This window comes from Sebastes fasciatus, chromosome 12, assembly GCF_043250625.1.
Source record: "Sebastes fasciatus isolate fSebFas1 chromosome 12, fSebFas1.pri, whole genome shotgun sequence".
NCBI classification, from domain to species: domain Eukaryota; kingdom Metazoa; phylum Chordata; class Actinopteri; order Perciformes; family Sebastidae; genus Sebastes; species Sebastes fasciatus.
This window is the reverse complement of record NC_133806.1, coordinates 3,432,315-3,445,660: the sequence shown is the minus strand read 5'-3', so window position 1 is coordinate 3,445,660 and position 13,346 is coordinate 3,432,315. Positions and strand designations below refer to the sequence as shown.

The 13,346-nt window shown below is 38.7% G+C and overlaps 1 protein-coding gene across 3 annotated transcripts in view; it reads left to right on the top strand.

The window, feature by feature from the left end:
* The window catches only part of LOC141778348 (myelin-associated glycoprotein-like), a 36,526-nt gene that overhangs the window by 4,104 nt on the left and 19,076 nt on the right, over window positions 1–13,346 (top strand). Inside the window, exons 1-5 of one of the 3 annotated variants that reach the window (XM_074652554.1) lie at window positions 7,023–7,669; window positions 8,025–8,110; window positions 11,419–11,506; window positions 11,639–11,992; window positions 12,151–12,462. In XM_074652554.1, the coding sequence (XP_074508655.1) occupies window positions 11,461–11,506; window positions 11,639–11,992; window positions 12,151–12,462 (712 nt within the window). In that variant the 5' untranslated portion in view covers window positions 7,023–7,669; window positions 8,025–8,110; window positions 11,419–11,460. Of the gene's footprint in view, window positions 1–7,022; window positions 7,670–8,024; window positions 8,111–10,470; window positions 10,494–11,418; window positions 11,507–11,638; window positions 11,993–12,150; window positions 12,463–13,346 lie in introns of those variants that run through there. The other 2 variants (XM_074652555.1, XM_074652553.1) reach the window with 2 other exon arrangements.

The window sequence follows — 13,346 nt, the reverse complement described above, 5'->3', positions numbered from 1 at the left end:
CGACGATATTGTAGGGTTGACTATCGGTGCTTTCACAAAATATTTACACGATGAGATTTTTGATAAACAACCATCAGTAATGTGGATATAATGACTAAATGGGTAAAGGCAAATAATAGAACAGCTAGAACAGACTGGTAAGTTCAAAACATTACATCACTTCACTGTAATGCAACCTTTAATACCATATTACAATATTAGGATATCTAAAATCTATGATGATACCGAGTCTCATATCACAATATCGATACAATGTTGATATATTGCCCAGACCTAATTACAAATAACATGAAAACATTTACAACAACGTTTCAACCTACAGTACTACTACTAAGACGACATAATGAGGAATCTAAAAGCTTCATGTACGTCCAAACGTACTTCACAAAAACATACCCAATATATTTATGCTTCTGACTAACCTACATAATCTGCTGTTCTCTCGCACACAGATTCTTCAGGTCGAGTTTCGCTGCCAGTCTTCATCGGCACCGTTGTTGCTCTATCAGCAGCACTGATATGTGCTCTACTGTTTGCTATCAGGTAGGTAACAGCTAGGAATGACTGTTCAGACTACCACTACGCAGCAAGGTGGTTGTTGTTAATTTAAAGGTACAGTGTGTAGGTTTTGGCGGCATCTAGAGATGTGGTTGCAGATTGCAACCACAGCACCTCTCCGCTCACTCCTCCCTTTCCAAGACTGCGGTAACGTGAGCCGCCGAGTGCAAAAACCGTGGTAATGCCGTTTGCCTCGCTCAGAGGTCATCCTTATCCTGATAACACTACTGTAGAAACATGGCGGAGCAACAGAGCGTACTCTGTGAAGAGGACCTGCTCCCCATGTAGATATGACGAGCTCATTCTAAGCTAATGAAAACACAACCATTCTTAGTTTCAAGTGATTATACACTAATGAAAACATAGTTATGAATATTGTATAATATTCTGCTAATAGATCCCCCAAAATGTTACTCACTGTTCCTTTAACTCTTATATGTTTTTCTAGCTTTACCAGCTCTGTGAGTGGAATAACTCCTTTCCAAAACCAATGTTTAACACCGTCAATATGTTATGAATACACAAAATAATTAATACGTTTCATGAAAAATAACTTAAAGATAGGGTCGACGATGTTGGAAAGCTAGCATAGTTTGAAAGTAGCATCGTTTCAGGAGCTCCGTCTAACACACATGCACGAGCATCGTAACTACTTCACAGACTCAGAGCGGAGAGAGGACCTCAACTCAACAACGCTACCTCATGACAAGTAACCGCGGCAGTGCTACTGCAGGGCAGAGTTTTCTCTTCCATTCTCCAGGAAACGTGCGGCGGCGACGCACTTTGAGTTCAGGCTGGTGCACGCCAAGGGTAGAGAACGAGCAGGGAGGCATCTGATTGGTTCTTTTCAAGCGGACTGCGAGGCAGTGATTGGTAGACGTTTTTACAGGATTACAGCAGCTACAGATGACGACTCTTTTCTGGTCCTTTTTCAGAGCTCATCAGTAATGGATCGCTGTCGGCGTGTAAAGACCATTTCAACCAATATATAAAAAAGTGGAGACTGGAGAACATCGTCAACCCTGCCTTTAAATTAAAAACCAGGGTTGATTGTGTATATGAAAGAGTTAAAACGACAACATAGTGTGAGTCTGTTCCTCCTTACATGATAATTCCTGTATTTTTTAAATCGAGCTCTATTTTTCACTTCTCAACCATGATAGCGAGCTTGACAGCTTTTTCAATTCACTCGTGAAGATCAACTTATTGTGATCATTTTTTATCAGAATCGGTGATAAAATCCTATATCGTCCCATCCTAGTGCTATAAATTCACCTGATATGACCACCATCGTAGCACATTTTATAATCTAAACTATTCCTGAAGTGCTTATCAGAGTTTGTCTCGCTGATCACAACGAATACATGAGCAGGCTGACAGCCAAAGTTGAAATGAATTGAAATGAATATGTCCATAACTAAGTTGAATAGAGTGTCCTACTGTCCTATTTTGTAGGGCTCAGAGGACCGGCTGCCGTAATCCTATAAAGAGTCAGTGCACGGGTGACACCAGCACAGCTGTGATGAGTCAAGGTCTGACAAGTGAAGAGCGAAATAAGGTACAGACTGTTTCCTAATTTGGGTATTAGACAGGGATAATCTAACAGAACATCTGTTCCACTGACTGTTCTTTTTTTTATTATTTCAGGTATCTATCACAACAGAGGAGGATATCTATGTCAACACGAGTGTGATGAATAACTCAAATATGGCTAACACTCATCCAGGACATCAACAGGTTGCCGGTAAAAGCTCAGAGAAGAAGAATGAGGAAGGCAGTGATATAGTTTACTCCAGTGTGATTTGGAAGAGCAAGAGCAAGAAGAAGAAGGGAGAAGACTGTGTGGACATGCATCAGCCTGGTAGCTCCTATCTGGAGGAGGAGAGGCGCATGGGGGGAGGAACGTACAGTAATTATGCACTGGAGTTGGCAAGTCTATATGACAAAGTGGGGCCTAAAAATGTGGAGAAGGAAGTGGAAAGTGAATACGCCCAGGTTCAATTTAGAGACAAAAATATTATGCACAAATAGATCTTGTTTTGTTTATTCTTTGCTGAAACGGTTTCAATTCTATGATAGTTTTTGTGGTAGCGGTGGTGTTTTTTACATGTACATATATGTAGGCCTCATATATGTAAAACAACACTGAGAACTAATCAGCACCTCTCCAACTGTCTCACAAAAATGACAAATGTAATCTTTTCCACTCTCTGAAGGCGTCGGCGCCCTCGGCCGACTTTACAGGCTCAGTTTTAGAGTTACAGTGAAGGTATTGGTATCATATGGAATTAGAAACCCCAGCATGCTAGCATGAAGGGAAGAATGCTAAATAACGCGAAAAGACGTAGGCAAAATTTTGCTGAGGAAAATGGCAAGGCGATTTTCAAAGGGGTGCCTTGACCTCTGACCTAAAGATATGTGGATGAAAATGGGTTCTATAGGAACCCACATGTCTCCCCTTTACAGACATGCCCACTTTATGATAATCACATGCAGTTTGGGGCAAAAATCAAACTGTTTTTTGCATGTTGTACAAATGTGTTATTTTCGCCTATTCTAAAATGGTGTATTTGAATATTTCTGCATACTGGGGTCCCTAAAACGTCTTTGAATTACATACATTTGGTCTCACTGTAAAGCTGAGACTCTCATGGATCCAATGAGCCCAACTGTATTCATGTGTGATGATGTTAGTCCCCATAGTAGCCATTTCATAAAGTGAGACCATTTTTTAAACTTGACCTCCCTGTATAAAATGACCTGTGGTGACCTCTAGGATAATCACAGCCTCATGAAACTTTACAGCCACAAACTAGAGACCTAGAGCATTCAGAGGATGGATAGCTTTCCTAGCTAGATTGATAATAAGGGGGTTTCTGAGCAGTTTACACATCAGAAGTGCCCACCGTCCAATTGCCGAAAAATGCAATTCTTGCAGAAATCTCCAAATGTCAAAAGTTTTTGAAACCAACGTTTTTTTCTATGGTGTTCCTCAAGGTCTTGGTGTCTTAATGTGGTATTTTGGAGAGATTATTGATCATTTTTATGAATTCTTGAGTGGTTAAAAAAAGATGGGGGTGGAAAAGGTCAAGGATCACAGGGTTTATTAATCAAATTTAATTATTCAATAAAGCATTAGTGTCTTCCCCCCCTATATATGACAATGACACTTAATGACAGTCCTATACTATCTATCAGTTTGTATGTTTCCATAAGATGTCCTCATGGATGTTCAGACATTATTACAGTGTCTTGTAACACCATGACACTGAATTTCTGATTTGTAATTATTAAGTGATTTGATGAATGTGCTTCTTCTACCGCTATTTTTACTGCAGCATATCTGCATCATTTACTATTATTGGCTATTATTTTTATCATCAGTGTTATCATCAACTGTGGTGGCCGACGTGAAAATGTGAATGGCTCTATCTAGAGCCAGTGGTTGTAAGAGTAGCGCAGCAGAGTCAGCGCTTAAAGTGTGTGTGTACGTGGGAAGTGAGTGGTGAAGCAAGAGAGAGAGAGAGAGCGGCGGGGAATGTGTGTGAAAGAACAAGTGAGCTAGCGGAGCGGAAGACAGAGCTAGTTTAAGCTTTGAGAATATCATGTGAATGTACAGTGGAAGTTTGTGCAGAAATAAATGCTGCGGCTCCTCCAGACCAACCGAGGTTTCCTGTGTCTTGTTTCTTGACGCTGAGTGGAGTGACGGCGGTTAACTCCGGAGCGAGTAACGTTATCGATTGGCTGCCGGCTCCGTGAAGAGAGGACCCGCTCCGTATGTAGATAAAAACGGCTCATTCAAAGACAACAAAGATTCTTATTTTCAGATTAATATACTAAAGAAAACATACTTTATTAATTAATATTAAAATTATTATAATAAAATATGAGTATATATATTATTTATATTATATATATTATAAAATATTAGATTAATATTATATTCCATTTCTGCCAATAAATCCCCCTAAATGTTACACACTGGTCCTTTAATACATCTTAGATATCCCCATGTCCAAGTTGCTTTAAATAATATATTTCATTTTAGGTACCCAGATACCAGGTACCCAATGCCTGTATGTATTAATTCTAATTATACTTTTGAGAATTGATGATCAATAAGGCTGCTTGTGTTTGAGTCTATTAACCTTGTTGTGATTTTTGTCTATTATATATTAGCCCCAAATGTGAATTTCTAGGATGATCATCAAACAACTTCACTGAAAGAGTTCTTGCATTTCTTACACTGAGACAACAGTACATTTTCACACTGTCTTTTGTGCCAGAGAGCAGCAAAACGCGTTTTTAAATTCCAGCTGAATTTTTTTTTTTTTTTTTTATTTTTTAAAAAACATTTTTTTAAGATTTTACATTTTTAATAATGTTTTATTTTTAAGTTAAATGTTGTGTTGTTGGCACAACTGACAGCTGTAACCATCATTAAATAACTGCAGTTCCTCTGTTTTATGCCAGAGAGCAGCAAAACGCGTTTTTAAATTCCAGTTGCAGTTTTTTTTTATTTCCCATTTTCTATTTTCCTTTTTTTTTAATATACTTTTTTTTATTTTTTTTTATTTTTTTCAATTTTTTTTTTTTTTTTTAACATTTTCACATATTTAATAATGTTTTATTTTTAAGTTAAATGTTGTGTTGTTGGCACAACTGACATCTGTAACCATCATGAAATAACTGCAGTTCCTCTGTTTTGTGGAGGAAACCTGGACTGGATAAAGACGACCTATGCTGAGTGGGTCCAGTTAGACGCAGTGAGGGATGCAGATGATCGCAGTCTGTGCTGAAGGGGCTCCAGATGGCAGGAAGGTAACAGGATGCCAAGTAGCTCCAGATAAAGTTATCAGAATTTCCTCAGTCGTCCGCAGATCTGATTAGAGAAAAATCCCCAGAAATTAAGGGAGATGAGATTTGTGGGATGAGCAGCACAGCTGATTATGTGGGTAGCACCCACAAATTTGGCAAAATGCTCTGCCAATGGTAAACAGTGTATTCTCATAAGGCTACCAGGAAGCCTGCAATGACTGCCCTTCACCGTCAGGCCCGTTTGCGCTGATCTCAACAACACAGACAATGGAACCTGAACATATGGGGGAATGTCATGTTCAGTGATGAGTCCAGGTTCTGTCTGCCAAAGTTGGATGGCAGGATCAAAGTATGGAGACGACGCGGAGAACGCTATGCTGATTGTTGCACCGATGGAGTAACAGCTTTTGGTGGAGGCTGTGTCATGGTGTGGGGCGGCATCTCCCTCACTGGCAAAACAAGGCTTGTCATCATTGAAGGCCATCTCAATGCAGGGAGATATCGGGATGAGATTCTGCAGCCAGTGGCGATCCCATATCTCCACAATCTGGGACCTAACTTCATCCTCCAAGATGACAACGCTCGCCCCCACAGAGCCAGGGTTATCACAGACTTGAGGTCTTATTTTCAATTATGTGTGTTCAGGAGCCAGAATGGATCCCATGCCCTTCACTTTCTTCACTAATAAAGTTTACGTCGTTTAAGTATGCAAATCAGTTTTTTGAAAAGGCAGGTACAGTAAGAAAGGGGTGAATGAATTAGGGTTGGGAATGGAGGGGTAATGGACGGTAATGGAGGGGTTTGGACGATCAAGGGATGGAATGAAATGTGGTCAAGCACAAAGCAATGATGAATGGAGGACAAATATGTCGGGAGGTGTGGTGGCGAGGAACCCAGGGAGTAAGACGCAGGGTGAGGGCACGTCTTGATGAGGCCTCATTGTCCACCCAAAGTACTTCATACGCCGAGGTGAGAATAACCTCTTCTGATGTCCTCAAGATGTCCAAGAAGTCATCAAGATGACTGTAGATGTAGCTGTAGCCTCTTAAAGGCAGGGTTGACGATGTTCTCCAGTATTCACTATCTGTTATATTGGTTGAAATGGTCTCTACACCCCGACCGTGATCCATTACTGATGAGCTCTGAAAAAGGACCGTAAAAGAGCCGTCATCTGTAGCTGCTGTAATCCTGTAAAAACCTCTACCAATCACTGCCTCGCGGTCCGCTTGGAAAGAACCAATCAGATGCCTCCCTGCTCGTTCTCTACCCTTGGCATGCACCAACCTGAACTCAAAGTGCATCGCCGCCGCACGTTTCCTGGAGATTGGAAGAGAAAACTCAGCCCTGCAGTAGCACTGCCGCAGTTACTTGTCATGAGGTAGCGTTGTTGAGTTGAGGTCCTCTCTCCGCTCTGTGTCTGTGAGGCAGTTACTAGTGATGTTCAGGCTCAGAGAGCTGGCTCTTTTACTTGAACGATGGGAGCCGGCTCCCGTCCGAGAGCGTTTTTTTTTTTTTAAATTAATTCAAGGCAGAATGATAGGATGATCTTCTCCGCGCCAACGGGCACTCCATGCACTGACTGTGACTGAATGTTGTGTTAATGAAGTCCTTGCAACCAAACAGGTGATGACAGACAAGGACCATACCATCAAGCAGGGAGGGGCGGGGGTGCACGGCGCACTGACGGTCTACAGGTACAGAGCAGGAGGGAGAGGAGGAGCGAAAGCGAGAGAGGAGAGCGGTGCACGAATAGCAGACAAGATGAGTGACAGTCGGAAACGAAGCAGCATGTAAAATTATGGTATTCTGGAAATTATAAGGTTTAGTATAATTATATTGAATAATTTAAGTGATATATGTGCACACATACTAATCATAGGTCAAAACAGCTAAAGCTAAATTTGGCTGAATTATAAAAGGCAGAAGTGGTAAAACGAAGAGCCGTTTGAGAGCCGAAAGAGCCGGATCTTCTTAGTGAGCTGAGCCAAATGATCTGACTCACTAAAACGAGCCGAAATTCCCATCACCAGTAGTTACGAGGCGGCGGTGCTTGTGCATGTGTGTGTGTGGGGTGTTTCCTTGGAAGGAGCATTTAATAACACCACTTCTGTAATTATTGTAACCCAAAACCAGGATATTTTCCTATACCCAACCTTAGTTTTACTTTTTTTTACGTTTTACCTGACAAAGTTGTTTCCTGTGAAGACAGAAGATTATTCTGAAAAGACTGTATGCATAAACGAGGGCAAAGTGACACAAGTTGCTGGACATACTTCGGAAAACGCAACTTTTTGTAAGATATCACACAAACTGTTGTGGATACGTTGCATGCTTTCATTCAGTGTTGCCGGTCCTGAATTGAATTTGATTGAGGATAAATGTACTATTTCTATTATTATATTATTATTATACATAGCAATTTAATATTTACACTGTGGCCTTGTATTTCTATTGTTTTATGATTCTGTTGTTTGATTTATAATTATTACGTGAAAGTTGATTGAGTGTATGTCATCACCATGTTTTTATAGTAACCGTGTTAATCAGGACAGATGTGGGACTGTCTGAAATCATTTCTTATAAAAAAGCACACTTCGTGGTCACACGCATGTGCTCTTTAGTGACTTCCTCATTTTCAAGTCTTGCAGGCTGTTTTAAAAAGCAGCACAACTTCTAAGGAGCTTCACTTCTCTACACATCTTTCATCTCTCTGCTCGAAAGACCTGAAGAAAATGTAAGTCATCACAACTTCTTATTACACATATAAATCATCAAAACTGACTTTAAATATAATATATAATACTAAGACCTAGTGGTGTGCTTGGATGAACCATTACATATGATTTTGTACAATAAAAAGAAATAAAGTCTGGGAAAATTCAGAAACGGATTCAGAATCGTAGAAGATAAGAATCGAGATTCTTAAATGAATTGATTTTTCCCCCACCCCTACTAAAAACGTAACCATAAAGTCACGAATAGTTTAGATCAAAGAACTATTTCAAAGGTAGAAAGAAAAACACTTTGTGAAAGGTGGCAAAATTCCTGTTTAAAACTCTTAAGCTGTAATTCGATTGTGGTTTTGAACATTGTTATTGTTGAATATATTAGTTGCCTAAAACAATAGCTCTGTAAATATATAGAAAATAAATAAAAGACTGTATATTTGTCAGGTTTGCCTTTAGCAATTAGCTTCCTTTGTCCATTATATCATCATTTCCTCTTCGTCTTCTTGTTTAAAAATGCAACATTTCGTGGTAATGATAAACTGATAACTGCGATAACTGTGTTGATGAAAACTGGCAACGCCACTCTGTCTGAAATGTACAAGAGACGATGGAAGATTAGGATAAAGAAGTTATTCAGACAAGAGATAGTTCTTCTGGTAAAACTTTGGACATACTGTATAATACTGTAAAACTCAGCTTGGTGAGGTGTTACTTCAGGTCACATTAAACACACTAAAAAGTAAGTGCTTACTCCTTTATACCTCTTTTATCAAGAAAGAAGTATCTATGAGTAAGTAGTGTGTGTGTATATATATATATATATATATATATATATATATATGTATAGTAGGGTTGCCAATTGATTAAAATAATGAATCGCGATTAATTTCAAATAAATGACACATTTTTTTATCCATCCATCCATCTGCATCTACATTTTTTTATCTGTTCAAAATGTACCTTAAAGGGAGATTTTTCAAGTATACTCTTATCAACATGGGAGTGGGGGAATATGTTTTCTTTATGCAAATATATGTTTATATTTATTATTGGAAAGAACATACTCAAATCATAACATGGCAAACTGCAGCCCAACAGGCAACAACAGTGTCAGTGTGCTGACTTGACTATGACCCTAATATAAAGGTATTAAACGAAAGGAAAAAAAAAAAAAATTAAAGAAACATGTCAGTAAATTAATTTACATAATAGTCAAAAGTATCTCTAATGAAATTTGGTTTGAGTCATTTAATAAGTGATGTTAAACATAGTAGATAGAAGGAAGTGGGCGTTTTAACACCTCCAAGAGTCAGACCAGATATTTCAACACACTCTCTCACACACACACAAATTAAAAATTTGTGAAATTTGTCAAATATGGTTTTCAAAATTGTGTCTTTTGTAGTTAGGCTGTCGTATTCTCTCACTCTCTTTGTGCTCCGGGTCCATTTATAGTGCCTGTATTTAGTGTGAGCGAGTGTCACATACAGACGTGGACAAAATTGTTGGTACCGGTGCAGTGATTACCTCTAAAGGTTGTGCAACAAAATATTAAGTTAAGGGTCCCATCATTTTTGTCCAGGCCAGTTTCATTAGTTTGTTTTTTAAAATGATTCTGCTGAACCATAATTCAAAAGCAATGACTGATTTTCATTAGTTCATTTTCAGTAAATTTTTATTTATTATTACTTTTGTCAGTTTCAAGTTATTTCAGTGACCATTGTGGGTTTTTCTTTCTTTAACGGAAGGGTACCAACAATTTTGTCCACGTCTGTACCTACTTTAAGCCTTCCACTTCCTGAAACAAATTGAAGAAATGGGTGACACCACAAACTTAGGTAATAATTTAAGAAGGTTACATGATGGAAAAGTTGCAGACACTGGCAGTCAATAAAGAGAAGTAACATTAGTATTAACACTTCTACCCTGGCCCTTAACTCCTGAGCCATAAATGGTCATATTTACAAAAGGTGGACGAGCGGCAAAAGCGCAGAGAAAAAGCTAGATTAGAAAGATACCCATGTCCGTGGACAAAACCTAAACCAGTATTACCCTTCTGTTGAATATCTCCATCACCAAAGTTTCTTAAAGGTCTGGAAAATTTGCAAGTAATACACCCCCCCTTATCCCCTTATGAATAATAAATAGATGTCCTCATGAGATGCTGACACACCTAAAAGAATTTAATCCTGTACAGGCGTCTTTGGAATCTTTTCCACATTGATTAAAATCGAAAAAGAAATATAGGCTCAGCAGAACATTTCTCCATCTGCAACCTCTGCAAATATTGCATTCAATAGTGGCCTCCAACATAAACCTGACTATAAAAAGTTAATTAGGGATGAAATGCACTAAACATGTGAATTGCAAAACAGACCTCTTGAGAACGTAAGTCATTACAACTTCCATAAGAAACATAAGATTAAAATGGCAAGATTTCTTTCATTGAGTTAAAGGTTGGTTCACCGGGCTTTAAATCAACCAGCATATATTTGCACATTTTGAAACAAAAGCAAAGGAAGTTCACAGATGGTCATTGAGAATTGTGCAAAGTTTCTATTTTGAAATTTAAAACTTTTAGGAAGGCAGTCGATTCTGTCTTTTGACATTAATGACACTGCTCCAGATTAATGAGCTAACTAAAAATAATTAAATATAAAAGAGCAAAGAGTACATCAACCTTTTGTTACCGTTTCTGTTAGCACTTCCTGTTTTTCCTTTGTATCATTATCATGTTCTGCATAACCATGTTATGAAAGGTGTGATAAACATCAGTTAATGTTTCTTCCCTATTTTAGAGAGAACAACTATTTTTTATCTCTACAGTACAGTGGGATCAGACAGAAACATCCTACCAGTATTGAGCTTTGAATAAATATTACCATGATCAAACTTTTATATAAAAGACGTACGTCAAATCTGCAAGAAATGTTGTAAAAATGACTTATTAATTTAATTGTTCAATTTTGGTTTTAAAAGTAATAATTTTCAAAGTAGTAATCTATTACTCATTTTTCTTAGTGTGGTAAATAAGTGCACTGCATCATCCTGCCTTCAAGAGCTGCTAACACATTATATAAAACCTATACATTTTAAATTGTATGGAATTTAGGTGAACATTTTAGTGTCTTAAATGTTGCTTTTCCACCCTGATGAAGATTAAAAAAATATATAGGTTCAACAAAATGTCGATCTGAATACTTAAAAAAAACACATTTGACATTGACCTTCAAATAAACCCTGCTATATAAATCACATTACTTTATGGATGAACCGACTCAAACATGTGAATTGTTCCTTCTATAATCTCCAGACTGTTTTAAACTTGATCTTCCGTCTCTCCTGACGATCAAACATGTCTGGGGCGCTGAACTCCCTTCTGATTGCCTGTCTGCTGCAAGGTGAGTTGGGGTTAATTTATATATAGATCAATAACTATAAAGATAACAAAAAACAAGATATTTAGTAAGGCATGTGAGCAGTAGAATGGCCTCACTACTGTAAACTATCTAGATTTGTTTCTTGTGTTTCAGGTGCCCTGTGTGGAGAGTTTGAGACATTACTGCCGCAAACTATGGAGGTTCTTAGTGGATCCTGTGTGACCATCCCCTGCTCCTTTGACGTAACAGCCCAACATGAATCGAACTTAGATAGCACATGTAAAGCACTATGGAGAAATGATAAAAATACTGTTGTGTTTGACAGCAGTGATCCACAACAAAGTACAATAAAAGGAGAACTGACAGGAGACTTGACAAGAAAAGACTGCACCACAACCCTGAACAACATGCAACCTGCTCACAGCAATAACTATTACTTCAGAATAGAATGCAACAATGATCTGAAATATAATTTTGCTCAACAAAAAATCTCTATTTCAGTCGAAGGTAGGTTTTAAAGTCTGTTTACTTGCACTCCAGTCATTTATTTCCCTTGTTGAACTGCTGTGACCTTGTTTTGCATTTATTGCATTTGACAAATAGCATAAAAATGGAGAGGAATGACTGTTTATTTAGTGACTGGTTCATATGTACCTTCCCACCAGCTGATCCTCCCAGACCGACTCTGACTCCGTCCACACTGAAGGTGAAGGAGGGAACCTCAGTGAGATTGAAGTGCTCTGCTCCAGCTCCCTGTCCGTCTCATCCTCCAAATCTGACGTGGACCTACGGCCTGGGTGACGGTCAGGAGACACTGCAGGAGAATCAGGACAAAACTAAAGTCAAGACCTCTGTTCTGTACTTCACTGCTTCTCACCACCATCATGGAAAGACAATCTCCTGTACTGCCGTCTACAGCAAACAAGATGGCAGCACTGAGTCAACTGTTAACACAAATTTAACAGCTGATGTTTCATGTGAGTTCATTCGTCATTTGTAAAATATTGACACTTCCGTTTTTTCAGGAAATAACAAAGTAAAAGCCATGAAACCAAATTTAAACACATGAAATGGATGACAATTTGATTACAGTCTCATTTTCACCACCACTCCCATTAAAAGTTAACTATTTTCTTATATTAACTTATAACCTTCCTTGACTCAACTTGACTTAACTCTTAAATTTCCTGTCCATTCATTACAGTTGCTCCACAGATCCTGCCCTCACCTGACTGCACCAAAGCTGCAGCCCAGCTCAACTGTTCCTGCAGGACCGTGGGAAATCCCTCTCCCTCTTTTCAGTGGTATTTGGATGGGTTATCTGTCAATCGCTCTGACAGGTTTGCAATCAGCAATGAGCCTCTGAATGACACAGGTCTGAAGAGCATCATCACTGTGAATCAACCACAGGAGAGGGATCTTTCCACCTTGATCTGCAGCAGCTCCAACTCTCTGGGATCTACCAGTCAACGGTTTTATATCTACAGCCTTGAGCCTCAAACATCTGTGGAAAGTCAAGGTCTGTCCTTTGTGCTAAATACAGGTTTTATTGATTAGTCGGAAACTATCAGGATTTCTTGAAATTCTTTTGATGAACTTGATCTTGAACCCAGAGCCGTATTCTCTATATCTACACAGTATATATCATATCTCTATTTAGTGTTTTTGTTCTTAAATGTTTAGACTGACTGCCTTGTAAGTTCCCACTGTAACAGTTCTGCATCCTGTAGGGGAGATGCATGTAATGGATATGTTAGTTAGTCAAACTCTTGGTTTCAGCTTCCATCATTAACATCTATCATGTCTGGGATGGGTTTGCCAAGCTTTGATACAACAAAACATTTAATACAAATAAGGCTGA